The following is a 26662-nucleotide window of genomic DNA, read 5'->3' as shown; positions in this document are numbered from 1 at the left end:
TGTTTGAAGGTCCCCCCCACTATCCAATAATAATGGTATGTTGTTAGTCAACTTTTTCTTAGTATTAGTACAAGCTTTATTTTGTTCCTTATAAACTTGTAAGATATATCCTTGTATCAACTTGTAATTTAAAATTAATGATCATAATAAGGATGATACATGATAATTGTTATGAGTGTGGAGTCTAATTAAGAGGAATGATTTTGATGCTCCTTGCTCCATGACAGATAAAACATAAACTGCTCTGGCGGGTTATTTGAGGAAACTCCCTCCGATACTAAAGAACAGTGGCGGAGGGAGGGGTACAAGAGGGGACAGTTGTCCCCCACTTTAAACAAAAATTTCTGGTTTTTCAAAAAAAAAAAAATTAAATAAATAAAAAAAATAAAAATTATTTTTAATTACTTTTTTTTTTCTAACTTGTATTTATATTAAGAATTTATTTTGCAAGCACTAGTTAGTTAACTACTCCATAGAATTCATACTATATTAGCTATACTAATCATACGGATGGAGTAATTTCTAATTGTTTGAATAATAAAATTTTATATGTATATATTGGATTATTACTTGAGGTGTATGTTGAAATTTAAATCCCACAATGCTTGAATTAGATATTATAAAAATATGTTATTCTATTAAAATATTAAGGTTTTTCGATTGTTAACTTATTAATTATTTAAATTATTTGATAATTTGATTGTAAAATTATATATGTAACATGTCAAATGATTCACCTAATTCAAACTAGTCTAAGACAACATGAAAACAACTCGATCTTCAAAAATTCCTACTAGAAAGAATGAAATCCGAAGGAAATCATCATTTTTTTTCAACTACTTAATAATTATTTACATGTCAAGTATTTAACAACCTGAACTTCAGCTATTTAATTATCTTTGTGTCAATTTTTTTCCCTAACATTTTTTCCACATCGCGATGTCTTCCATTTGTCCTCCCGATTTGAAATTCTTGGCTTCGCCACTGCTAAAGAAGTAACCTTTTTGCCGAGAGGCGGATGCAGGGCCATCTCGGGATAAGAGGCCCTATGCTAGCACAAACTTTAGGCCCTATTTTAATAAATTTCATTCTCATATAGTCATTCTAAATACAATGATAATTACAAGTTTACAATAGTCCGAAAACCAACAATAAATAATACTACATATCAAAAGTAGAGCATCAGAAGCAAAATATTTTCAACCTTGCATATCCCAATGCCAGATCTGGCGGCTAAGATAGCACCATGTGACCTCCAAGGTCAAACTTTTTTATATTTTTACAATTATAACATTGCATGGGCAAAATTATGATATATGTATACAACTACCAGAATCCAAAGTTAATTAGCTATGGGTCAACTCTATATTATACATATGTATACAACTACCAGTCTAGCACCTTCACTATGGATGTTTTGAGCTAATTTGTTGACATCTTAGGCCTTGTTCAGTTGTTATCCTAAAATTTGAAAAATAGATGTTAGAATAAACTAGTTGTAATCAGTAAAAATCAATTTGATGTGTGTAACTCTCACATTTGCCTTGATTTGAAGCACTTTTCAAACTTTGTAGGATCGTGGTATTAAAATTATCGTAAGGAGCCAATACGGCTAAGATTTGAACTCACAAACATATGTTCCGTATTGTAAATTTACAATTGGGATCTGTCCACTTTACTTAAAAACTGCAAAAAGAAAACTGTTGATTACTATTGCATACTTGTGAGGCTCCCATGAGAAAAGGCTGATGTTAATGATCTTCCAGACGCTGATGCTGCAGGGCTGATAGCTTCACGGTCCTCATTTCCGAAGTTGGCCTTTCCTGTTAGCATCTTTAATGCTATCTGAGCTACTTCAGCAAACCATTCATCCTCTGGCAAAGAACTGCCAAAGGGGGTGAAAGAAGCGGAACAAACAGAAATGGAAGCATTTAGCATTGGGCTACTTGGCAAGTGACAATGAACCAATTAAACTCATGCTAATAATGTAAAGTATACTAACCTGTAAGGATCAATCCCAGTAGCAGAAACTGCGTCGATAGCTCTAGCAATGATGTTTTTAGCTACTTGTTGGAGATTTCGAGACAAGAAACGGCCTTGGGATGCAAATAGCATCACAAACTCCATATCTAAGTAAAACTACAAAAGAAGTCCTCATAATCATTAAAAACATGCAACTTACGGTAAGGTGACTAGGGTGAAAATTCGAATATCCCACCTGCTGAAGGCCATAAGGACCCAATGTCTTGGTCCCCTGCTCGATTTCTTCCCAAAAGGTTTGATCATCAGAAATCCATAAAATCACTGTCTCTGTCAATCTTATTAGCAGTAATGTCGCGAACCTTTCCCTTCCTACAAACATCTCCGATGCTAGTGCAGCTATTTGACTCAGTCTCATGTAAAGCTCCTAAGAAAACACCCCAAAGTTACTTTTTTTATGACCTTTATTGGGCATAGAAATTGCCGTCCTATTCCCATACTTTTACATACCATTGACAGTTGTAAGAGAATAGGTATTCATCGGTTGAAAATCAGTTTTAAATAATTTAGTTCAAAATAAATATAGGGTGAAGAGAACACGGCCAAGTTATGTAATTTAAGATGTGAAGCATAGAACCTGAAATATTGAAGAAGGGAACCACTCAGGCTCCTCAGTATAACCATCCAATCGAGTATATAGGTGTGCTGTAAGACGAAGTTCACCATCATCAGTAAAGATCAGCTCAAGGGCATGCTGTCTGCAGAAGCTATCTCTTAACCTGTCAACAGATTTTTGGAGCCTCTTCTTCCAGTCTCTTTGTTCTGCTACGCGATGTTGTCGGTCTATGTCTTTCCTTGAAGGTTCTTCATTCCTATTAGTTTGATTAAAGGGCAACATCTTTGCAGCAGCACGAGGGAGAAACTCGTCTGATAAAAGGAGAGCATTGGCTAGCAAAGCAAGCTGTTGGGCTTCAGTCTCGGCCACCTTGACAATTGAAGGTCCTAGACCATCTTGGATTGCCTCAGTTACTGATGCTGGAAACACGCTTATTAGGGTGTTCACGTAGAAGTGGAACACATGTATTAACCCTTCAAGCAATGGTGTCCCCAGTTGTAGAGTCTCTAGGGGTTCCACGTCTTCGAAAAGGTCCTGAAGGAGGAAGCACCAGAGTATATGAAACTACTACAAGAGATTTTATTGGAAAAGGAAAATTTCTGATACAACCATCAGTCCATCACAAGGAAAAATGTTGGAAAAGAAAGTTTGTTGGAATTTGATTAGCAAAATGCAATAAGTGATGATGCGCACCTGGACCATAGAATTAAATCTATTGGCACTGCTACTGAGCCTAGATTGACTCACACCCCCGCCTGGTGGAGGCGTCAGAGACCAGTTGTCAGAAGAAGCAAGGGCAGCGCAGTTCTGTTTGATCCTTCTCAGATTAGCACTTAGCGCCTGCTCAACAAGTGGCTTGAAATCTTTCAGCAGAACAGGAGAGAGGGAAAGTCCTTGAGATTCAAGCAATGTGCAATGTCCCAAACAGATCTGCACACAGTGAGCAGCTGCTCTCAGATTCCCTGAAGCAGCTGACTGGGTAAGCGATTGCCTCCTTACCAAAACACCTAAATTCTCGGTTTCCTTAACTGCCCAAGTCACTAACTCCGATGTATATGAATTGTCCTCCCCAAAAACAGCCAGAGAATCACTCGAAGCTTGAGCGATAGTAGAGAATACGAGCTGTGAGAGACTAGTACAATATACACCCCCTGGATTTGCACTGAGAGTTGCTGCAGGCTTCAGAATTTGTATAGTGTGGTGAAGCTTTTGGTGATGTGCATTCAAAAGTAACGAATGAGCCCTTGGACCATCCCCTAGTCTTTTCAGCGCCATTACAACTGCTCTTCTTTCAGCACCTTTGGTGGATGGCTGGCTAACTGTTTCCACCAGTTGATCAGCCAACTTCAGTCTGCTTGCTGTTATGGCATTTTGGAGCGATATCAGCATCGTTGTTTTCAGGGATCCCCTGTCATTGGCATCTTCCACCACTGTCTCTGCTTCGTCTAGGGCTGCTAATGCTTCCTCCACCCTTCTCTCCGCTAGGAGCACTTCTAGGGACTCGAGGAATTCATTCAACCATGTCTCAATCTTGGTGACCTCGCTATTTTTATTATTAGACAACTCTTCATCTGATGGACCTTGTACACCTGGTGACAAAGAATTGACATGGACTCCATCTGCTAAGCCATGAACAACTGCCGCTTGAGCTGATAAGAGGTTACGAAGTGATAGAAGTTGACCCTCTAGCGCTGATATCTCCTTCGCCGTCCTGCAAGTTGTGCAGATGAATCATGTTTCCTGAAAAAAAATGTTTTGCAGGAATACTTTCTACATAACGCTCGGAATTTATCAATAACCATACAGGAGATATTAGTACATCTTTTTGGTGAGAACATCTAACACGAACCTATTATGATGATAGTATCATACGAAAATTTACCATAATATAGATGTTTGGATAACAAAAGACGTGACAAAAATTAATCAAAATTAAGATAGATGATTCTGCTGACCGTATAAAAGCAGAATAATTAGCATAAACACTTTTACGCATCTCCTCAGCTGATGCCTTTTTTAAGTCCTTTAAATACATTGTCAAGTGTTTTAACTCCTGTGTAGCATAATACAAACAAATCAATAAATAAATGAATACATTGAATAATGTAGCAAAATGCAGAAGAAAAATAACCATTAACCCCAACATTTTTATTAAAAACTTGAGAATTCAGCTAGTATAACAATCCAATCCCAATGTTTGTTAATCATAAAATTATTACAAAAATGATATTAATCTAACTGTGAAGAAGGCAATACCTTTTCGGCCATTCTTCTGCATTTTGAGTCGATGAAGGCGTCAGGATCAAATTGAGAACTTTTAAAGACCTTAAGACGATCGCTAAGCGAGAGGTTCGATTCCCTCTCGAAATCATTTGAATGTCCTAAACTTAGCTCCTTTGATCCTCCTACCACCATATGATCCATCTTTTGTTCTTGTTATTGTTTCTAATTAGATTGTGGGTTTAATCATTTCTTTTGATCAAAACGTTTTCCTAATTAATCTTAAAAAGGAAACAAAATCCCCATTTTAATTATCGGATAATTTCATTGCAAAAGAGGAAAATCTTAGAAAGAGAGGGAGAGTGATGATGATCCGTGATGTCCTATTGGAGGAAAAACAGAACAACAACAAACTTCTTTGTGTTAGGTAATTGGAAGTTTGCCACGTGTAGTGTGGGACCTTTGACGGTTATGATTTTCTGTTTTAAAATTAGCTCTCCAAAATATAACTATTCAAAAATATTGGAAAAGACATTTTGACATTCAAACTATTTCAAATACTCCCTGGATATAAGAGTACTCTGTACTACTCCCTACATCCTTTTATTAGAGAATTATTTCTAACATTTATTACTCACAAAATAAAGAGAAATGGGTTTTTAGTAAAAGGACGGAGGGAGTATAAAACTATTGTACAATGCAATACATTGAGATTAATGATGGCTTTGTCATCTTTATAAATTATAACTACCATAAAAATTCTTCATTTAAGAGTTCCTACATATTTTCAAAGGTTTCCTCCGCCTCAAATTCTTATACAAGTACTCGTAGACAAGTTGTAAATGGCTAAATGAGCTAATCTTTTGTCTTAAAAAGAATTATAATCACTCTACGAAGTACTTTTATTCCCCTATTCAATTATTCATTAGAGGTTAGTTGTGATCAAATCCGTTTACACTTTATACTTTTATAGCTTTCTGGACATTAAAAAAAAAAAAAAAAAAAAAAAAAACTATTCCCGTTTTGGCTGCGAAGGAAAAACCTTTACCAGGATTTCAACTATTGCCATCCAATTTGGGGCGTTGATCCTCACGTGACTGCTTGAAAACAACTTCATTCCTTCCCTTTTTCGAACTACTAGCACCAACCTCCAAAACAACATTGTTGCATTATTCGATTGGAAATCCGCACTTCACATTTCACAAGCTATCTTTGTAAGGAGGAAATGATAGATGTACAAAGAATTAAAACAAACAAAAGATTACAAATTGCAGAAAATAAAGAGAAAAAAAAAAAAAAAAAAAAAAAAAAAAAAAACGTAACCCTAATTTAACTTAAACCTTTAAATTCGTACAATTGGGGAAATAGGAGACAGAGCTTTCCTCGATATCTGGCTCGACTCTGTAACAATTGAAATGGGGAAGGTTTGGTTTATGGAACTTCTTCATCTTCTAAATTCAGGCGATAGACTATGTTGTTTGCCTATGAATGGGGACTATTGTAATTTGGCTGTGGTCTGAGATAGGGGTGAGCATGGGACGGGTTCCCGTACCGTTAGTACTAACGGTTCGGGTACCCGATAACCAAAATCCCTAAAAGTGATATCCATAGCCCGAACCGCTAAGTTCGGGTACCCGGACTTTCGGATCGGTTATCGGATACCCAATAAGATATCCAATAATGATAATTAAACTTAATTATGTACTTATTATGATATAATTTACCACTAATTAACAATAATATCATATGATTTAGACCAAATTATTAATAATATTACTAATTATTGATATTATAAAGTAATTATGATGTAAAGTAAGAGTTTAGATTTAAATAAAATAGATTTAAGTAGGAAAAAAGCAAAAAAATGCTTATCGGATCGGATAACCGTTAATTTTAAAATGATACCCAATAACCATACCCGATAACAAATTATCGGAACGGGTACCCAAACCGTTATGGTTATCGGATCAGGTACCCTAATTTTCGAAACGGTTATGGATTGGTTTTTTGGGTTTTCGGTTTTTTGGGTAGTTTTGCTCACCCCTAGTCTGAGAGTTGAGACGAAACAGAGAGGGAAGGAGGAAATTGGAGGGAAATGTCACTGTTTTTTTAATAGTCATGCGCAAATCATGTGAGAGTCGACGTTGGAATTTGGAGGTCAATTTATAAAATACAGTTAAATGCACATAAAGATAGCAATTAGGATTGAATAACAAAATTTAACTCCTAATTTTCGTCAAGTGGGATTGAATAACAAAATTTAGGCTATGGATCAACTAAATAAAATCTAAAAAGAGTGTAATGCGAAATTTAAAAAGTGACACGAGGAATTGGTGACGCGGAAAACCCAAAGAAGGTAAAAACCGCGGATAGAATGAGGATCTACCAATCTTTCACTATGGAAAAATATGAATTTCAAGATTACAATATATGCTCGAGCTGTGTTTATTAGCTAGGTTTCGATGTATGCTATGTCGATGGAGCTTAGCCTTTTATAGATGATTACTAGGGCAAATCTTAACCGTTGCAAAGTGATAAGATGCATCCCATGATTCTCGGAGCTGCCTTTCAAATATTTCCCCTCAACTCAGGCTACTAACGGCTGTACCCAGCTGAGCAAAGTCTTGGTCTTCCATGCCCAACACATCCTAAAAAATAGGAAAGCGGTTTTCATACACTTCATCCGTCGAAGGCTAAGCTAGCTCCTCTTCGTCAAGAATTGTCCCTCGTCGAAGCTTAGTCTTCGTCGCTGACTTTGGTTGACTTTTGCTGACTTTCGTTGACTTTGACTTATCAAAATTTACCCATAACAAGAAATATGTGTAAATTTTTGTAATTGGTGAACACAATTACGGATGATAAAGACAAAAATAAAGAGCGCAAGTGAAATTACATTACAAAAAGTTACTAATCAATAACATAATACTAAAAGAGACACCAGGAATAACATGTGTCACTTTTTGGTGTTATTTTTTCCCTCCAAAACTCCCATTCCCTTTTTAGCAATTTTTTTATTTTTTTTATTTTAAGAATATTTATATAATAATATAATAATATTCTAATCTTATATATATATATATATATATATATATATATATATATATATATATATATATATATATATAATAGAGATCATGTGAGAACCAATGTGAATAATAGGAACTAGGAACCAATCTCAGCCTTTAATCACGCTACATCCGACGGCTCACATCTCACCCGCATTCATTAATGGCATTTTCGTAATTTCGCGAATTTTAAAACTTTTTTCCAGATTTTTAACTTTTAAGGAAATTTTATTTACTTTATGACTTATTTCATTTACTTTTACTAACTTTTCATATATATAGTTGCACAGCGAGGTTCAATGAAAAAAAAATATCTATATTGGTGTTGATTTGAAATCTTATGAACCAATATAATTGAGTTAATTTTCTGTTAAATATTTCTATTAAAAATAAAGCTATTAATTTTTACTAAAACAGGTCATGCTTACATCGATCGTTTTGGGTATATGTCAAACTGTCATTAAAAAATTTCCCACTAAAGTATTTGATGTCAGGTTTAAGGTTTTGTAAAAAAAAGATTTATTCTACTCAGCTTAATGTTTGGAAGTATATTGTATAGGTTTTTTTTTTCTAACGAAATTAATTTATTAATAAAAAGACATACAACATTTACATTGTATAGTTTCATTGTTAATAACATGCATTACTAATGTAACATAATGTATACTATTTTTAAATATATTTAAAATAAATAATCAACAATAATATTTTTTTGGAAAAATGAAAACTAATAATCCTACCGTTAGCATGTCTTTCATAAACAATCTCAACTTTTGAAATTCCGGAAACAATCCCATCTTTAACATGGATATTTCATCATTAATCCCTTTGACCTACAACCTGTTAAAAATCTTTGCCTTACTATTTAATTTCTCTTATATGCATTGCATTTGTTTATTTCACATGAGTTGGCTCATTTTTATATTATTTCACAAATTAATTATATGAAAAAAGATTATCATTACAGTGCATCGCACGGACACAAATCTAGTTAAAGACATAAAACAATCTTTTAAAGACATTCATTTGTAGAATATGGGGAGTAAATGCCTAAATGGCTAAGTAGCTAACTAGATCTCCATCTATCACGGATTGATACAATAGTATGAACGTACACAAGGACAATATCGTCAATATGACCATACTTATGTACTATTTTCTCCGAATCTCTATAGTTGTAACACTTTTTAAAATGAAAATATCACAATAGTTACAACACATTAAGTTTTTATGATGAAAATTATACTATTACCTTTATTTTAAGCACCCACTCCTCACAACCTCTTAACCCTATTTTAAGTGTTTTGTATTATGTAAGGTCTAATTTTTTTAAGGGTAATGTTATATGTAGCCCTAAGGGCTATATATAAGCGTTAAATACACTCTTGGAAATTGTATAAAATTAGGAATTTATGACAAAAACACGCGTAAATCAGTGTAATTAGTGTTTATATTTTTATGATTTCTTAACTTTTTACGATTTTCAAGTGTAAAATTTAATGCTTATATGTAGCCCTAAGGGCTATAACATTTTCCTTTTCTTAAATATCATGATAAAGTGTGTGTTGCAACTAAAATAAAATAAAAATAAAAAGGAAGTACAAAGTATGGAGTAAATAATAAGATGCTAAATGGAGATCTACCGCACCAAAAAAAAAAAAAAAAAAAAAAAATCCTATCCTCCTCTCTCTCTCTCTCTCTTCTCTTCTCTCTCCTAAATGCTAACATCCATTGTCAATTTTGAAGGGACTTCCATAGAATTTTACCGGTGGAAAGCCCCAATCCTTGTTTTCTTTTAAGCTTTTTGTTTCTTAGGTTACAATAATATCTCCCTCGAAAGAAAGGGTTTATCTCCTTCGAAAAACAAGGTTTTTTCGATCACCTTCGAAAAGACAAGGTTTTTCGCACTAGTAGAATATAACAATTAGGCACCGAGTAATGCCCACCCGTTTTTAAAAACCGGTGGGGAAAAAATGGGTGGAATTGGGTTGAAGGAAATTGGCACCGGTTCAAACCAAACCGGTGCCAAATTCCTTAAAGGGCACCGGTTTAAACCGGTGTCTTTTTAAAAAAAAAACGGCCTTTATCCCCTTTCCCCGACCCTATTCATTCTCTTTCCCCTTTGTTTTTTCATTTTCATTCTCCTCCTCTCTCTCCTGTCTCTCTCCTCAACCAAACCCTAACCCTCAGCCCCTTTCTTCGATCTCCCACGCCATTCCTTTCTTCTCCCTCGAACTCCCTTCTCTCTCCATTGAAGTGTCGTCGGTCGCCCTTCCTCGTCGTCGATCGGTTGTCCTTCCTCGTCGTCGATCGGTCGTCCTTCCTCGTTGATGAAGCGTCGTCGATCATCCTTCCTCGTCGTTGGTCGGTCGTCGTTCGTTGATCAAGCCCTTTTTGCCCTCGCCAGCTTCCTCGTTAATCAGAAATTTGAGGTTAGTGTTTCTGGGTTCTTTAGCTTTGCGTTTAGGTTCAATTATTCATGTTAAACTGCCTTGATTTTTTTGGGTTTAATTGATGTAATATTGTTCGAAATTGTGGCTGGTCTTGGAGGTTTATGCGGTTTGGTTGCTAGTGGTTGTGGTGGGTTGTTCTAAATTAGATCTGTAATTTCGAAATTGCTGCTTGTCTTGTAGATCTAATTTGGTTTTTTTTTCTTTGTTTTGAGTTTTGAGGATTAAATATCAAGATTAATTCTTTTTTTTTTTTTTTTTTATTTTACAAATGTCAATATTAATTCTGTATTTGGGTTTATAATGTTTTTATTGTTCTATTTGACTAGATTTTCTAGTAGATGTTTTTGGATTTCGATTTTTTTTTTTTTTTTGAGAAATTCGAACTGTTTATTAGTTGCTACTTTTTTTTGTTCTATATTACTAGATTTTTTTTTTGTTCTATAATGTTTTTGGGTTTGGAATGTTAGTTTATTGTGGGTTTTTATTAATTTTGGTGTCCAAATTTGATGCAGGTTTTACACTCCATGCAGAAAAAGGACTCAAGATGTTGATTTTGGAATATAGATTTTGGTGTTTTAATTTGATGTTGCTGTTTTTTTTTTTTTTTTTTTTTTTTTTTTTTTTTTTTGAAATTGTAAAATAATAATTTATTTGATGAATATATAAATGTGATTATTGTATACTTGTATTATGTTTTTAATATTATTTTCTGCTAATTTTTAAGTGAAAAAAGACAAAAAAAAAAAAAAATTTTTTTGAATTTTTTGGGCATTTTTTGCATCGGTTAACCGGTGCCAAAAGTAGTGAATTATATTTTTGCACTGGTTAACCGGTGCCAATAACAAATATTCTCGCCGGTTTCGAACCGATGGCTTTTCATACGATTATTGGCATCCCTCAAATGCTCAACGGTTCAAAACCGGTGGCATTGAAGGGTTTTGAACCGGTGCCAATCTCCTTTTTTCTACTAGTGTCGGACTCCTTCGAAAGACAAGGTTTTATTTGTGCTTAATTTGGTCTCCGGTTGTGCGGAGCTACGATTGCTTATGGCTCGGATTCGGGTTACGGAATCAGTACAAGAATTTACTTTCTCAAAAAATTGCGAAGCGACGACGGATCCACTCAAAAAGTTGTATGAGACAACGAATCGAGAATGTGCCGAATTGTTAAATTTATGTACTACCTCCGGTTCGTATTATATGCAACTTTAGAATTTTTTATGTCTCACAAATAATACACCAAAGTTGCATATAATACAAATCGGAGGTAGTATTTGGATTTTTAGCCCTTTTCTGATTAATTCTTGTTTGATTTTGTTAAGTTCGTTTTTATTATCGTTATTTGTCAATTACATATGTCGTATGGCTTTAATTAATGAAATTTAGTGTTGTTTAAGACTTCTTTAAATAAATAAAAAAATGTTAAATAGAGAACAAGTTAGCAATTTAGCGCGGGAAAAGCAGTCAACTTATTTAGTGAAATTCCCGAAAGTGTTGGCGGGCGGAGGGAGTCCGGCGGAATAGTTGGAGCAGCGTGGCAAGTTTAGTATCGCAGTCAAGAAGTTGAAGTCCAAACTGAAAAGTAAAAGGCAAACGTTATGTGGGCATCAACTCTTAACTCAAAGGTTGCTATTATACAATGACATGCATTTCTGACACTTCAATGCTCATCTTCTTCCGACTCTTCTCTTGTTCTGACACGTTTCGATAATGGGTCCCATGTCTTCGTCATCCCATTACCTGTATGATTACGTGGAAAATTCACTTTTGCGTCACACCTTTTATATTTTACTTAGATTTTGTTTGGTAATTAGCGATTAACTGATTAATATATTTAATTGTATTAATTGATTTGTTTGGTTGGTTATATTAGCTTATTTAACTAGCTGGTTGTAAATAACTGATTGTGTAAAAGTGTTTGGTAAATAGCGATTTATTACTAACTATTTCAGTGTATTTAATACCCAAAAAGCTAATTATTCAATAAGCTAATTTTAAAAACCTCTTAAAGATCTTTTGGAGTCCAAAAAGCACTTTTAATTTATATATATATACTAAAATAACAACCGCTGATGTCATCATTGCTTACGTGTCATTTTTTTATTTAATTTTTTTCTCTAAAATGCAAGGATGATGTCATTTTTTTTTTCTTTTTTAAGCTACCCTATTTAATATAGCTTTGAAATATATTCCATTTGAATTTTTAAATTTTAATTTTGGGTTTTCTACACATATTATGCTATTTAGTTATTTATGAGTTGTTAACAATTGTTAATAATATAATTTAATTGAAATTTCTTAATTAAAAATGAAAATTATGCACTTTCGGGAATTGCATATTCATATTTAATTAAAAATTAGTTAAGAAAAATGAGGAAGTTATTTTCTTTCATTACGTGTTGTTAAAAGTCTATAATTCAATTCTTATTTTAAAACCATGCATCGCACGGGGTTAATCTAGTAAGCAATTAACCAAACATCCAAATTAACTTTTAAAAATAGTCAAACCTATAATAGTGCTCAATAAGTTAAAAACTTTCCAAAAATCTGTTTACCAAACAAGGTCTTAGCCTCTTTGGCTAACTATAAATTCTAAACTAAGCCAACTGCTACCTGCTTAAAATAAGTTTTGCGCTAATTTTTATCTAAAACACTTGAACAACGCCAAAATCAAGTCAAACAATCAAATTTTCGCTTTCCTATAAAGCCATTCTAATGCCCATTACTCCCAACATTTCGTCACATAAAAAGATTTTAAATAAGAAGAATAATATGAAATGAAAGGAGTAGCATGTTTTATTTTTTTAAGATATAATTTTTCTTATCAAGAAATATATTGTTGAATTCGTATATTAATATAAAACTTTTTTTTGATTTTTATATACTAACTAATGTATTGCTTGGCAATTTGGCTTATGTGTTAAATTTGATTGTGTCGATTATTTAGAAGATGTAATAGTATTATTCCCATTATTATTATGAAGCGTAGGATCAATCATTTTAATTGTATGAATGTAAGCACATCTTTGATAAGAAAATGGTCTTGTTCAAAACCGAATTTTAGAGGGTTTTAAACCAAATCGAAAATCTTGACTTCTATATTTTCGACTCGAATATCGTATCGGTTGTCTTCGGTTTAGTTTGGTCAATCAACTTTATTGATGGTATTATGTACTTAATATTTCAAGAATAAAAGTCTACCATTAGCGACCTTTATGATTTGGTATATCATTTTCTTTATATACCGCTAAAGGCCCTAATATATACAACAAATAATCAAATACTTCCTCCGGGTTTCATGTGGATTGCTAAACACCGCCAACAAAAATGATCACCACCGCTAACATTTGGTGTGAATGGACAATCGTACCCTTACTAGTTCACCATCCCTTCATCCTCCCGGCAACCCACAACCCCTTCCAACCGTCGACCCACAACCCCATTTGACCGACGACCCACCACACCCCCCTCTATGACAATCCACCACCTTCCCTGGCCGGCGAGAAGGTGTTTTTTTTTTTATTTCAGGCAATCGTGGTAACCGGAGCCCAAAACCGGTTACCCTGGATGGTAACCGGAGCCCAAAATCGGTTACCATCCCATGGTAACCGGTTTTGGGCTCCGGTTACCACGCACGGCAACCGATTTTGGGCTCCGGTTACCGTGCATCTTAACCGTTTCTATGGTAACCGGAGCCCAACACCAGTTACCATGCATAGTAACTGATTTTGGGCTCCAGTTACCACGCACGGTAACCGATTTTGGGCTCTGGTTACCACACACGGTAATTGATTTTGGGCTTTGGTTACCGTGGTTGCCTGAAATAAAAATAAAAATAAAAAAAAGTAGGGAAGGTGGTGGGTCGCCGGTCCGAGTGGCAGCGGCGGTGATCGTCGCCGGTCAGTGTGGTGGTGGTGGTGGTGGTGTTAATCGTCAATTAGGGTGGTGGTGTCAAGGTGTTAGTGATTGGTGGCAAGAGGGAAGATAGTAGTGAAGTACTAAGGATATGGTTGTCCATTCACACTAAATGTTGGCGGTTTTGATCATTTTGAATGACGGTATTTAATTTAACACCCTCCTATTTCATTTGTCTTATTTGAAATCTTCAATTTGAGAAGACAAAAACTTTAACTATAAAGAATCATTGATAAATATGAAATATATCTAAATAAAAAAACATATTCATGTGAAATTTTTGTAAAGTTTCTCTATGTGTAGGCAGTGTAGCTATTAAATAGCAAATTTTTATACAAATGCATAGTTGAAAGTATTGATACATACTTGTGTCAGTGTGAGCATTGAAAACTATGGGAAGACATGTATAAAGGAGCTGAGGAAGTAGCCATTCTGCAACCAAAAAATAGTTACTCCTTCCATCCTCAAAAGTTAAATTTAGACTCAAAATAATCATCTCATTTGCATTAAAATATCCTCCAATAACAATACTCTGTATTTGTGTAACATTAGCTTCTCCATGTAAATTTTACTTTTCCATTTATTTTTATTACTTTATCTCTCTACTTTTTTACAAACCCCATGTATTTTTACTTGTTCAATATATTTTTACTACGTATTTAACTTTATTGATACCCGAGAAAATTGCTCATAAGGGTTGAACTTTTGGTGACGGAGGGTGTTAAAAAATTATTATGTTACTCTATACATTTAATGTTGTTTGACCAGTTAATTAAATAGTTTCCTTTCATATTAGCAATCAATTCAATTATAACCTTTTTTGTTTTTTTTTTTGTTTTTTTTGTAATAAGAACAATCAATTATACTCCATAACTTTTACCCCATTACATTAGGTAACTTTAATAATTTGTCAATGGTAGTACAATTACAATTACAAAGTACTACGAGTATATTATTCAAGTTTATTACGGAGTAATTGTAGCATATACATTATGGTTATAGTTAAGAAAACATTTGAAATTTCGTTGATGCTTTGTACATTTGAGAACATAAATATTATACAATAGGATGTACTTTTGGTTTGGAATTGAAATATTATGAGCCTAGTCTGCCTAGACTTGCTCGACTCAAATCTTGATTCAATTTTGTTACAATTCAAATTAATCTAATCTCAAGTAGAATGCATATTGCTGAAATTATTTACTATTTTAAATTTGCAAATAAATATTATTCCATATAAATTTAGAGTAAATAACAATAATTATTGATTATTTATCAAACTACATACTATAATTACTCTTGTTCTAATTAATTTTACTATATTAAAATTAATGTACGTTGAGCACATTCAATTATTCATTCTTTCTAACACACATAAGCACAAAGTCAATGTTTTTTAATCACATGTTAAACCATACTCAATTTCCAATTAACACTCACTTACACCAATAATTTCACCAAATCAACATAAATCCCTTATAAATAAAAAGTTATTCACATGTAAAATATCAGTTAAATTGAGAGTAAGGGATAGATTAAGTGGTTAGAGTTTTCCTTCCAGTTGATGAGATCATGGGATCGATTTTCACTCCGTCCTTGTAGCTCTTTAAATACCAAAAAAATATCACTCAAATTATGAAACCATATCTTCCAAATATGCAAACGTGTCTAATTATTTTTGACCAAAGCCATAAAATAAAAGCTCCAATATAATGCATTGTTTATTGTTGAATCTTTTTTGATTCAATTAAAGAGATCCTAGTAAGTAGTAACTCCAACATATTAAAAAATAATAATAACAAAAAAAAAAAAAAAAAAAAATCTTAACTGGTCTCACTACTATATTTGCTCTTAAAACTGCCACCAAATATATAAGACTGCATGAAACATCCTAAAATTAAGAAAAATTAAATTTTAAAAAATTCCACCCAAAATTCTTTCTCTACTTTCTCTCTCTTCTCTCATTTCTTGATTTTTTTAGAGAGAGAAAGAGAGATGATGATGAAGAGACCGAGTCACAACAACTACAAGGTTGACTCGGTGGTAATAGTGAGTCGACTCAGGTCACTTCATCTTTTAATGGTTTTAGTTTTTGTCTATTTTTTCTTAATGACGACTCAATTCCCAGTTCTTTTCCGTTTCTTGGGTAATCAACACGATTTTCCGACCCGTTTCGTAGACGATTCAACCCGATCCGATAAACCGACTCAAATCCTCTCCCGGTTGGATTTCAGAGCTCGGGATTGCGATAACAGCTCTATTTACAAAACTGCGATGCAAGCATGGGTTATGGGGTCAGAATTATGGGCGCAATTGAAGGAAAAGCCCAAGGAGGAGGCCCATGCGGCAGTGAGTCCAGGGAATGAAACGGCGGCGTTTAAGTGTCCGGAGAAAGTGTCAGTTTTAGAGTCAGAGTTTGATGGGATGGTGGGGCTGCCTTGTGGGCTGACAATTGGGTCACATGTGACGGTGGTGGGCCAGCCGAAGAAGGCCCACAAAGAGAAGGAGCCGAAAATATCGTTGGGGAAGGATGTGATGGTGTCGCAGTTTATGGTGGAGTTGAGGAAAGAGAGAGTGGTTCGAGGGGAGGAGGCGGCGAGGTTTCTGCATTTTAATCCGAGGATTAAAGGGGATTGGAGTGATAAACCGGTTATTGAGATGAATCATTGTTATAGAGGTCAGTGGGGTAATGCCGTCCGTTGCGAAGGGTGGCGTTCGCCTTTTAATGAAGAAACTGGTATTGTTGTTCATTTAATGTTTCTTGTATGTTATTCTCTCGATATTTATTTATTTTTCATGTACTTGATATTTATTTGGAATTATTTTTTATGAACAAAAAATAAAATAATATGGAGTAGGATGAATGGGAAAAATGGAGAGGGCTACTTACTTTTTACTCTTTTCGTTTTTAAATACTCCCTCTATTTTATTTGCGTCAGTTTGACCAGTACATTTGCAGAGACGTAATTTTGACTATTAATATCTTTAATTGTTAATTAGTAAAAAATGTAATAAAATTATATTATGAAACTAGACATTATGAAGAATTTAATAATATATTATATAATAACATTCATTTATTTTATAAAGGTGAAAAAATCAAATCAATCATGGTATGTGAATAGTGCAAAAATCAAAGTGATGCATATAAAAAAAAAATGGAGGGAATAGTTCGTAATTACTTTACTTTTTTATGTGCGGAATTTTAGGAGAAGTTTTTGGAAAAGATAACAGAATATGGAGCTAGTGGGAGTGAGATAAGTGGAAGAATGAAAAATTGTAAAAAAATAGAGAGAATTAGAGGAGAGAATATGAAATTAATAAAATATAATTTTTGTTGGGTTTACTATTTGAGAGAAATAAATTAAATATTGTAAAAGATTTTCAAATAAGGAAATAGGGTAAGTATTTAAAACGGCCAAAAAAAAAAAAACCAAATTTAAACTTTGACCGATATGAACATAATAATTTAACATAATTTAAGTGTGAAATTAGACCTGACCTGAGCGCAACGAACCCGATCCAGATATCTAAATTGATACCTCCTCACTATTGTAATCTAAAGTTATAGATTGATATTGACGTTTTGTTTGTTACAACTACAAGTATATACTCTTTGTCTTAAGTGTTACACTAGGACACTCGGCATGTAGTTTTAGGTGAATTAAAAAAAAAAAAAAAAAAATCTTGAGCTATATACTAATGTCGACAATATTTTTTTTCAAAATAGTTTAGTAGTATTTAGTATGAGATTTGTGAGTTTAGAGATGATAGGGTAATTGCCGAGATTTTTGAAAATTGGTGACACCAGTGTTATTTAAAATTAAATATTACGAGACCCGTGGAATTTAGGAAATGCTATTCTTAACAATATACATAGACATTGTACCATACTCAAAATAAATAGTTGAGGTGTGAGAATGTTGTGGTGCCTTTTCTTTATTTATTACGGGTCCAACAATTAAAGAATATTAGTACGTAATTGAGTAATTAATTTATATAATTCTGTTAGTTAGCTTAGTAATAGTATCTATAACTTGCTGCTAGCCTGCTAGGAATGTAGCATAGATATTCAAAAGTTAAGGGTTTGATTATGATTGCGCTATGTTGTTTTGTTCTGTTCTGAAAGAAACATTGTTTTATTTTTTTGGCACACTGTTAACATTGTCACCCCGTGTCATGGATTATATAACTTGTTATTGTTGAAAGAAAGGTGCCAAGGGGTAAAACTACAAGGCATTAACAAGAAGCTGTTGAAAGAAATGAACTAAAAGTCTTGATTATTGTTAAATACGGGTCTGGGACGCATCCACAAACCATGAGAGAGAGTCCAATTCACAAGTCCAAGGAGGTTCTATCTCAAAACCATATGGCAATAGGAGGAGTAGCTACTTAGCTTTATAAAGTTATTAGGCTCTGATACCATGTTAAATACGAGTCTGGGCCACACCCGCAAACCAAGAGAGAGAGTCCACTTCACAAGTCCAAGGAGATTCCATCCCAAAAACATGTGGCAATAGAAGGAGTAGCTACTTAACCTTATAAAGTTATTAACTCTCTCTTCTTTAACCAATGTGAAACACTTACATATGGTAATACTTGGGAGGTCTATTCTTCAACAATTATTGATTTGGAAGAAAGGCTAAGAATAACAGAGTAGTATTAGTATTTCAGAAGGATAAACCATTGATCAGAACTTAACAACTAAGCTTAAGCTTTTAAATGAATGATTCCATTAACAAGCTGTTATAGCAGAGTTGTCCTGTTAGTTTCCATGACTTCCATCTAAATGATAGAAGTCATAGAACTTCAATTGTAGAGTTTGTTTCTGCATGAATGAGATACTTAATTATAATTATTATTTTTTTGGGTTAAAAGATACTAACTGACTAATTGTATTGATGTAATTATTGTGCTTTAGCTGGCAAGAGTAGAAATGACTACTGTGATAGGCTCAAATTTCATATTGTTTCAAGTGACTTATGAAACCTCTAATTATCTGCTAAAATATATCGCAGTACTTAAAATTAAACAAATCAGAAGAGCTGAACTGGAGATTTTAGATTATTTTTCAATAAACTTACAGCCTGAAACAAGTACATGTTATTACCTAGTTTTTGTGATGCTAGCACAAACACAGAAGTTGGGTCTTGTGTTTTGCTTGACTGCATAATTGAACTCCTATTGAAAATGGACTCTTCTTACATGCATCCATAAAGCTAAGATAAATCAGATTTCACATTGATGATTTGTGTTAGAGTTTAGGTGGTAATTGTTTGTCCTTCATATATGAAGTTAGTCCATTAATTAATTATTTGTTATCAGTCCTTAGCACTTAGTACTTAGTAGAGTCCTAATATCCTTAATTCTGCGTGTTTGTTCTTGACTCAGTTGATTGCTGGATATTTTTTTGCAGTTGATGGACATGTAAAATGTGAGAAATGGATTCGTGATGATGCTAATGATTTCGAAGAGTCAAAGGCTAGTTTGTGGTTGGACAGGTTGATGGGGCGGAGGAAAAAGATCGATTTGGACTGGCCTTTTCCTTTCTTAGAAGAGAAGTTCTTTATTCTTACCATCACTGCTGGCTGGGAAGGTTATCATATTAGTGTTAATGGGAGGCATCTCACCTCGTTTGCTTATCGTAATGTAAGCATTATGTTAAAATTGCTTCCACTGACAAAATTATATAATTACCTTTCTTTGCAGAATGAACATTTTTTTTCTTTTCACAATTTTCAATTTCCCCATTTTCTTTCCAGTGCATTATACACAATTACTGAATTGCGCTTGCATTTACAGGGTTTTGACTTAGAAGATGCCATGATACTTCGTGTGTATGGAGATGTTGATGTACATTCTGCATTTGCTGCTTCGTTGCCCACTTCACATCCTAGTGTCGCTCCTGAGAGGCACCTTGAGATGTCGTCTGTGTGGAAGGCTCAACCACTTCCTTATGAACCCGTTGATCTTTTTATTGGTGTAATTTCAGCTGGAGATCATTTTGCTGAACGTATGGCAGTCCGTAAATCCTGGATGCAACATTACTTGGTTAAATCTTCAATTGTTGTAGCCCGGTTCTTCGTAGCACTGGTAAGAGGCAATATTGATAACCATGCTTTACGTTTGATCCTTACATTCCAAGAGAGTGATCCTTGACATCAAACTATTGGCAGCATGAAAGAGATACTATAAATGTGGAGTTGAGGAAAGAAGCTGAGTTTTTTGGCGACATCATTATTGTTCCATACCTAGACAATTATGATCTTGTTGTTTTGAAGACTTTAGCTATTTGTGAATACGGGGTAAGAACATGTATATTGTTTGTTAATCATTTGATTGAAAGTTGCCAAAACATATTGACAATTTACTTACTTTTTTATTTTCTTTGCAGGTAAATTTCTTGTCAACAAAATATATCATGAAATGCGATGACGATACCTTTGTAAGGGTAGACGCTGTGATTGAGGAAGCACGACGAGTTAACAGTGGGAAGAGCCTTTATGTTGGAAAAATTAATTACTATCACACCCCACTACGGACTGGTAAATGGGCAGTTACATATGAGGTAAAAGGAACTATCAGAGGTCATGAATCATGACTGCTATTTGGTATTTTCATATGTTTTGCATAATGGCTGCTCGTTCATTTCAAAAAATTAGTCAATCATGTTTACTAAAAGTGGCCAGTCATCCGGATTAACCCGAGCCCACCCGACTTAGCCAAGTTCAGGGCCTTGCTTATCTAGTCTGCCCTTGGTTCCCACTTTGACCAGCCTACTGGCCACCTCTACATTTGATGTAGCTTCTTATTATTTTAGGGTTGTATAGTTGGTTACTTTTTATTGAGAGCTGGAAGTTGCATAGACCAGTTTTTTCACTGCTGTGTTTCTGAAACTTCTTTCTTGTATAATGTTTCAGGAATGGCCTGGCGAAATTTATCCACCATACGCTGATGGACCTGGATATATTGTGTCTTCAGACATTGCCCGTTTTATTGTGACAGAGTATCGAAAGGACAGATTGAGAGTATGTCAAATATCCTATCCATGTCTCTAAGTCTCTAACCAATATTAGACAATTTTTTTGAATAAAATCAGTAATTTTGCATGTTGCATTGTAGTTGTTCAAGATGGAAGATGTGAGCATGGGGATGTGGGTAGAGAAGTTCAACAGTTCGAGAACTGTGGAGTATCTGCACAACTCGCATTTCCACCAGTCCGGCTGCTTCGATGATTATTATACTGCACACTACCAATCTCCTAAACAACTGATCTGTTTGTGGGAAAGACTACAAAGTGAAGGAAAACCCATATGCTGCAACCTGTAACATTTATACTAGCTAGACCAGTTTGACAATATTTATCCTCTCTTATGATTCGGAGGATTTAGCTATTAGGAAAAGTGACACAGAGAGGTTTTGACTTGTAGATAGCTTATACTTGTGTAATCATCATGAACATGATGAAAGGTGGCCATGATGAAAGGTGGCCTGGCGCGTAGCACTGAGCCTACAATGTATACAAGGAATTTTCTTTTTTATTGGGAACTTCATATAAATTACTCTAAATTTGAGAAATTATACATGATTTTCTTCATACAAATTCATCATGGTGAATGGATATAAAATAAGTTTACACATTCACAAGTTCAGTTTTTTGCCTACAGTAAGAGTATACAGCTTTGCTATCAAAATATTTGCTGATGATATAGGTAAAGAACGAAGGCACACGTACATTTTAAGCATATTTGACGGTGTGAATTGAAGACTGAAGCTCTCATCTTGCCAGTTCAAGGTACGAATATTCTCCAATTTATCCTGTTTTTATAGCTGGTACTTCATGTGCATTCAATCAGAAGTTTTAGCAATGAATATTTTATTGCAACAGCATAAGATTAAACTCAGACTATGAGATGATACCCTAGACTTGGCTTTTTCTTCCTCGAATTCTGCATGTTTTTGGGGTAGTTATGCCCTACACCCTCATAAAGCTGTGCATGATAGAACATTTTATATATAGTCAATAGAATAGAACTCTTATGTTATTCATCATTCTGCTGTTTCTGAATCATTAATTTAGGAAAAGCTTTCTTTAACCTCTGTCTAGGAGCTCCGATCCATTGAAGTGGGAGATAAAAAGCAAAGATTCTTGTGTGAGAAAAGTGATTCTTTCTAATCTAGTGGCTTTAAAGAAGGAATCATATTCTTGATGAAATATTTTTCTAGAAAATCCACTAAACCTCCAAACTTGTACTTTCCAACTGTGTTTTTCTCCATGTATTGTAAGCTGATTATTGTGATCATTATCTCTAATAATTCTCTCTTTTCTTAACTTTTTTTTTTTTTTGTTTTTTTCATGTTCAATCTGTCTGATTAATAGCGCTGGCACCTTTTGACGCCTGTTGCTTATGGACTTGTCAAACGGAATGGTTTAGTCGAGTCCTAATCTGTTTTTATTTTTTTTAGCTACTCAGGCTGGTTTTATATCAGTGTTTAGCCGAGTCCATATCGAATATCGATTAACATTTAGCAAGGTCTGTGGGATTCAGATCAGATCCTGGCAGGTTCGTGTCAAGGCTTCGGAGGGGCTCATTTTTTTTTTTTTTTTTACCCCAATGTGTGTTTAAATAACGACTATAACGTAATATGCTATCTAGCACATTGTCAGTCCGTCCATCAAATCATAAATGAGACGTGTTCTGCATCCCATCTGGTGTCAGTAGATTAAAATCCCAATATTGAATGATAGATAATTAATGAATGAACATAGAGGAGTCAACAGTTGGTGACATATATACACAGAGAACAACAAATTGGAGTAAACCTTATATTTATTTGCATTTCATATATTACAATTACCTGTCTTAATAAAACAAAAACAAACAAAAACATTGCCAAATCTAAAGAAGTTAAAGAGTACAAAAAGAAGGGGAAGAGAACACTGGTGTTTGATCTGGTTCTTTTGTCTGTCATCTTGCTGTGTTCTTGTATTTTACAGCGAAATCGATAGCAGGAGTAGCACAATAGAATAGAAGATTAAGGTTCCTGTAAAAACAGCCAAGATGACGATTTAGAAAAAGTCAAATCCTAAATATTATAACATAAACTATATAATTAGACAAAAAGAACTAAAAAAGAATAGGAAGCATGTGCTTTACTTGCATCAAGAGAAATCTTTATGAAAAATGATTACCTTTGATCCAAGGAGCATTCCTTAGCCCAGAATTCCAAGAATTTTGAAAGTAACAATCAGTAGAAGTGTTCACTCCACTTGGACAATTACACACAAAAGTGTTGTAAATTCCGGTGTATGCACAAGCCCCGTTACTCTTCTCACAGTTGCTACAATAAACCGGGTAGTCGTTCTTCACGTTGAACTTGTACTTCAATGCTACCCCGTACTTCCATACTTCTGGATTCGCTTCCTGATCTTCGAAGCTGTAAATCGCAGTGTATGCCTTACACTGTGCCTTCTGTAGGTTCATCTCGAAGGCAGGCCCCAGATCCACAGGTGCGTACACGCAGCATGTGTTGATCGGGACGTTCAGCTGACTGATAGGCTGGCAGGAGTAGAGCGAGCTGCAGAGAGGGGTACCTATTTGCAGTGATAAATTGAGATGATATATGTTTAAGATAACCTTTTTTGTACAAGTATTATAATGGACAACTAGAACACTTGAACTGATATACGATTGTACCTGCATTATCACACTGAGGGACATTCGAAGTGTTTCCATTGATAGCATCTTTATATATAGGGGATGAATCCAGCGAGCAGTCCAGCAGCGCGAAGACACTGCTGTCATCGAAAGAGAATGGGGCATCCCAATCAAGGCTGAACCCTTTGCTAGGTTGAGTACAGAAACAGGTAGACATAGTAGGGTCAGAGACATAGAGCACCTGTTTGTTATAATCGATGTTGGTGACAGGGTAGGAGCCAGTGTGGGTGATGAAGGAAAGTTGCCTTTGGTTGCATGTAACATGCTTAGTGAACCGAGGGTCACCACACCCCGGACCACCCCCGAAGGGATAACGTAGGGGGATGTCACCGCAGAAGCGTTGACATACTTGGGAGTGGACGAGGGGGACGAGGAAGAGGAGGAATAGAGGGAGGTGATATAGGTTCATGGTTGAGAGAAATGAAGGTGTGAATCGGAAGTGTTGGTTGATTAGTGTGAGGGTGGTTTTTGTATGGGAAAGTGTGAGGCAAGTGAAGGAAAGACCAATGTAGAGGGTTTTTTTTAATGGGAAGGAATTGGATTCACCTTTGATAGTACTAGTATGTGGTAGATGCCGTCTTTCTCTCTGTTTCCATGCTTCTAACTGCCTTTTTCTACCTCTTTACTAGCCGACTAAAATGAGGAATTTATTGCTTTTAGTGTTTCACAAGTCACCATTATCCTATTGTGTAATTTTTTTTTTGTTTAGTACTTGGTATATTTTTAAGCAAGTACTTTTAAGGTTATAACAAATGACTGTTTTGAGTCATGAGATGCCACAATCCGGAGAAGATTTGTGAAAGGCATGATCAAATCACACTTCGATCCCAAGAATTAAAGATGGAGTACTGGTAGGCGAAGAAAGATGACATATGTGAATGAGGGATAGCTCAAGTGGTTACAAATCCCCTTCCGACTTCAAGAGATTTTGGGATCGATTTTCATCACTCGTCCTTGTGGCTCTCTAAACACCAAAACAAAAAATGGCGTATCAGATCGAAATCTCGTATAAATCAACCCGGTATGGAATAGCAAAGTTAAGGGGTATTTATGTAAAATGCATTCTAGTGGCAATAGCTGCGCTCTTGGTCCACGGCCATGGTCCATTTGTATTGCTTTACTTTGGGGATTTGGATTTTCGGCACAATGTAGTTACTTCCATAGTTCCATATGTATACAATTTTTGGAAAGTTCTTTTCTGCCAGTAACATATTCTACTGCTTTCGGTTAATCTAAATATTCAAAAAGAAATTCCAATTCTAAAAATTAAATTTTCTTTAGATCCTTAGACTTAATAGACAACTACTAGATTACTTCCATAGTTCCATATGTATTAGACAACTACTAGGGATTAAATTCCGTATCATGCACTGTAATTTTCAAAATTGTTTTTAAAATTAACATTATTAATTATTTTTACTTTCGTATGTTATATTCATATCAATTGAATGCTGAAAAACAACAAAAATGGCAAGAAATAATCACACTAAGTTGTATCAAATATTCTGTTATACTTTGTATGTAATTATTACTTATGTATAGAAAGACTTAATTTGTTTCTTAGACAGAACTTTTTTTTAAAATAAAAAATTAAAAAAAACAAAAAAACTAAGGACACACCAGAAGATGACACGTGTCATTGCTGGTGTGTCCTTTAATATATAGTTATTGATGAATGATGATTATTAATTGATTATCATACCTTAATGTTGATTATTGATTCCTTGTGATGTAGGGAAATCCTGTTTCGTAACATACAACAGAAGATGAATTAGATGATGTATGATAATGAATTTAAATATAATTAAATAAAATCTCAAGTTTGTGCTCTTATAGTAATTTCATTACAACTATTAATCATTTTATTGATGATTTTATGAATTCACTCTATGTTTCTGTTAGTATGGCCCAAATTCCATAGCCTAACTTATTTTATCTCAAGTATTCTAAAAAACTCTACTTAGATTTTGATGGAGAATTGTGGAAGAATCTAGAAAGGGTGATGGTTATGAAGACTCTAGACTTGTGTGGAATATTTAAAGAACATGTGTGTAGAATTTTCTACACAATTCTTCCATATCCATACATCACCTATAAATATAAGGTGTCGGTCATCATTTGGGAGGAAGTATCCACCTACATATCATCCAATACTCCAATACCCTCATACACTCTATGAGTGTCCCTTAGCTTCATACATTATTTATGTTTAGAGAGAATTTACCTACAATTGTACGCTCTCTAAGATATCATGACCGGAGTTTCTACCTACACATAATCTCCCTAATCTTTAATTTGTACTACTCCTTTGACAGTTCCAATAGTTAGAGTTTTCTTGTAATATTCACTCTTTCAAGGATTCTTGGACTCTCATATTTTCATATAGTGGATTAGTGCTCGTCTTTCGTGATTTTTTTTTTTTAATAAATTTTCCCACGTTAAATAATGTTGTCCATTTCTACTACTTATCTTGCCTTTATCTATCTCCTAGTTACGGTATCAATCTCTACATCTTTAATTTAATTCTGCTGTGCACTCATCAACCCTAACAATTTCGATGTAGCATTGAGTGAATTAAAAATTCAAGTCGAATAACATGTTTCTTTGGAAATGAAATCATTATTAAGAACATTGTCATCATACTTACCCAATACTAGGGTGGTTCGCGCGCACTTCGTGCGCGACACTAGTTTGA

At 34.4% G+C, this 26662-nt stretch overlaps 3 protein-coding genes across 3 annotated transcripts; 1 reads left to right on the top strand and 2 right to left on the bottom strand.

The window, feature by feature from the left end:
* Positions 1 to 1710: 1710 nt before the first annotated feature.
* LOC145565358 (exocyst complex component EXO84A-like) lies at positions 1711 to 5020 on the bottom strand. Its single transcript, XM_081625393.1, has 7 exons — positions 4853 to 5020; positions 4552 to 4649; positions 3290 to 4307; positions 2618 to 3130; positions 2219 to 2407; positions 2003 to 2139; positions 1711 to 1885 (listed from the first exon to the last, which is right to left on the bottom strand). The coding sequence occupies exons 1-7, from the start codon at positions 5018 to 5020 to the stop codon at positions 1711 to 1713; spliced, it is 2298 nt and encodes a 765-aa protein (XP_081481519.1).
* An 11229-nt stretch (positions 5021 to 16249) lies between these two features.
* On the top strand, positions 16250 to 21718 carry LOC145564066 (hydroxyproline O-galactosyltransferase GALT6-like). The gene is made up of 7 exons (XM_081624418.1): positions 16250 to 16985; positions 19665 to 19897; positions 20051 to 20341; positions 20425 to 20553; positions 20643 to 20816; positions 21169 to 21276; positions 21371 to 21718. The coding sequence occupies exons 1-7, from the start codon at positions 16250 to 16252 to the stop codon at positions 21575 to 21577; spliced, it is 1878 nt and encodes a 625-aa protein (XP_081480544.1). The 3' UTR covers positions 21578 to 21718.
* Positions 21719 to 23061: 1343 nt separating this feature from the next.
* LOC145564065 (putative RING-H2 finger protein ATL21C) lies at positions 23062 to 24495 on the bottom strand. The gene is made up of 3 exons (XM_081624417.1): positions 23947 to 24495; positions 23442 to 23843; positions 23062 to 23293 (listed from the first exon to the last, which is right to left on the bottom strand). Exons 1-3 carry the CDS (start codon positions 24374 to 24376, stop codon positions 23241 to 23243), a joined length of 885 nt encoding a protein of 294 aa, XP_081480543.1. The 5' UTR covers positions 24377 to 24495; the 3' UTR covers positions 23062 to 23240.
* Between the last annotated feature and the right edge of the window lie 2167 nt (positions 24496 to 26662).

The sequence above is a fragment of the Chenopodium album genome, chromosome 10 (assembly GCF_948465745.1).
Source record: "Chenopodium album chromosome 10, dcCheAlbu1.1, whole genome shotgun sequence".
NCBI lineage: Eukaryota > Viridiplantae > Streptophyta > Magnoliopsida > Caryophyllales > Amaranthaceae > Chenopodium > Chenopodium album.
The sequence above is the reverse complement of the archived record's forward strand: the minus strand, read 5'-3'. Positions and strand labels throughout refer to the sequence as shown.

Bases quoted from the DNA above. Each gene is read 5' to 3' on its own strand.
- LOC145565358 (XM_081625393.1), bottom strand. From the start codon at position 5,020: ATGGATCATATGGTGGTAGGAGGATCAAAGGAGCTAAGTTTAGGACAT. The intron at 4,308-4,551 runs GTCAGCAGAATC...CACAACTTGCAG, and splicing joins AATTATTCTGCTTTTATACG to GACGGCGAAGGAGATATCAG. The intron at 3,131-3,289 runs GTGCGCATCATC...TTCCTCCTTCAG, and splicing joins GATTTAATTCTATGGTCCAG to GACCTTTTCGAAGACGTGGA.
- LOC145564065 (XM_081624417.1), bottom strand. From the start codon at position 24,376: ATGAACCTATATCACCTCCCTCTATTCCTCCTCTTCCTCGTCCCCCTC. The intron at 23,844-23,946 runs GTACAATCGTAT...CACTGCAAATAG, and splicing joins CCCTCAGTGTGATAATGCAG to GTACCCCTCTCTGCAGCTCG. The intron at 23,294-23,441 runs GTAATCATTTTT...CTGTTTTTACAG, and splicing joins GAATGCTCCTTGGATCAAAG to GAACCTTAATCTTCTATTCT.
- LOC145564066 (XM_081624418.1), top strand. From the start codon at position 16,250: ATGAAGAGACCGAGTCACAACAACTACAAGGTTGACTCGGTGGTAATA. The intron at 19,898-20,050 runs GTAAGCATTATG...TTGCATTTACAG, and splicing joins CCTCGTTTGCTTATCGTAAT to GGTTTTGACTTAGAAGATGC. The intron at 20,817-21,168 runs GTAAAAGGAACT...ATAATGTTTCAG, and splicing joins AATGGGCAGTTACATATGAG to GAATGGCCTGGCGAAATTTA.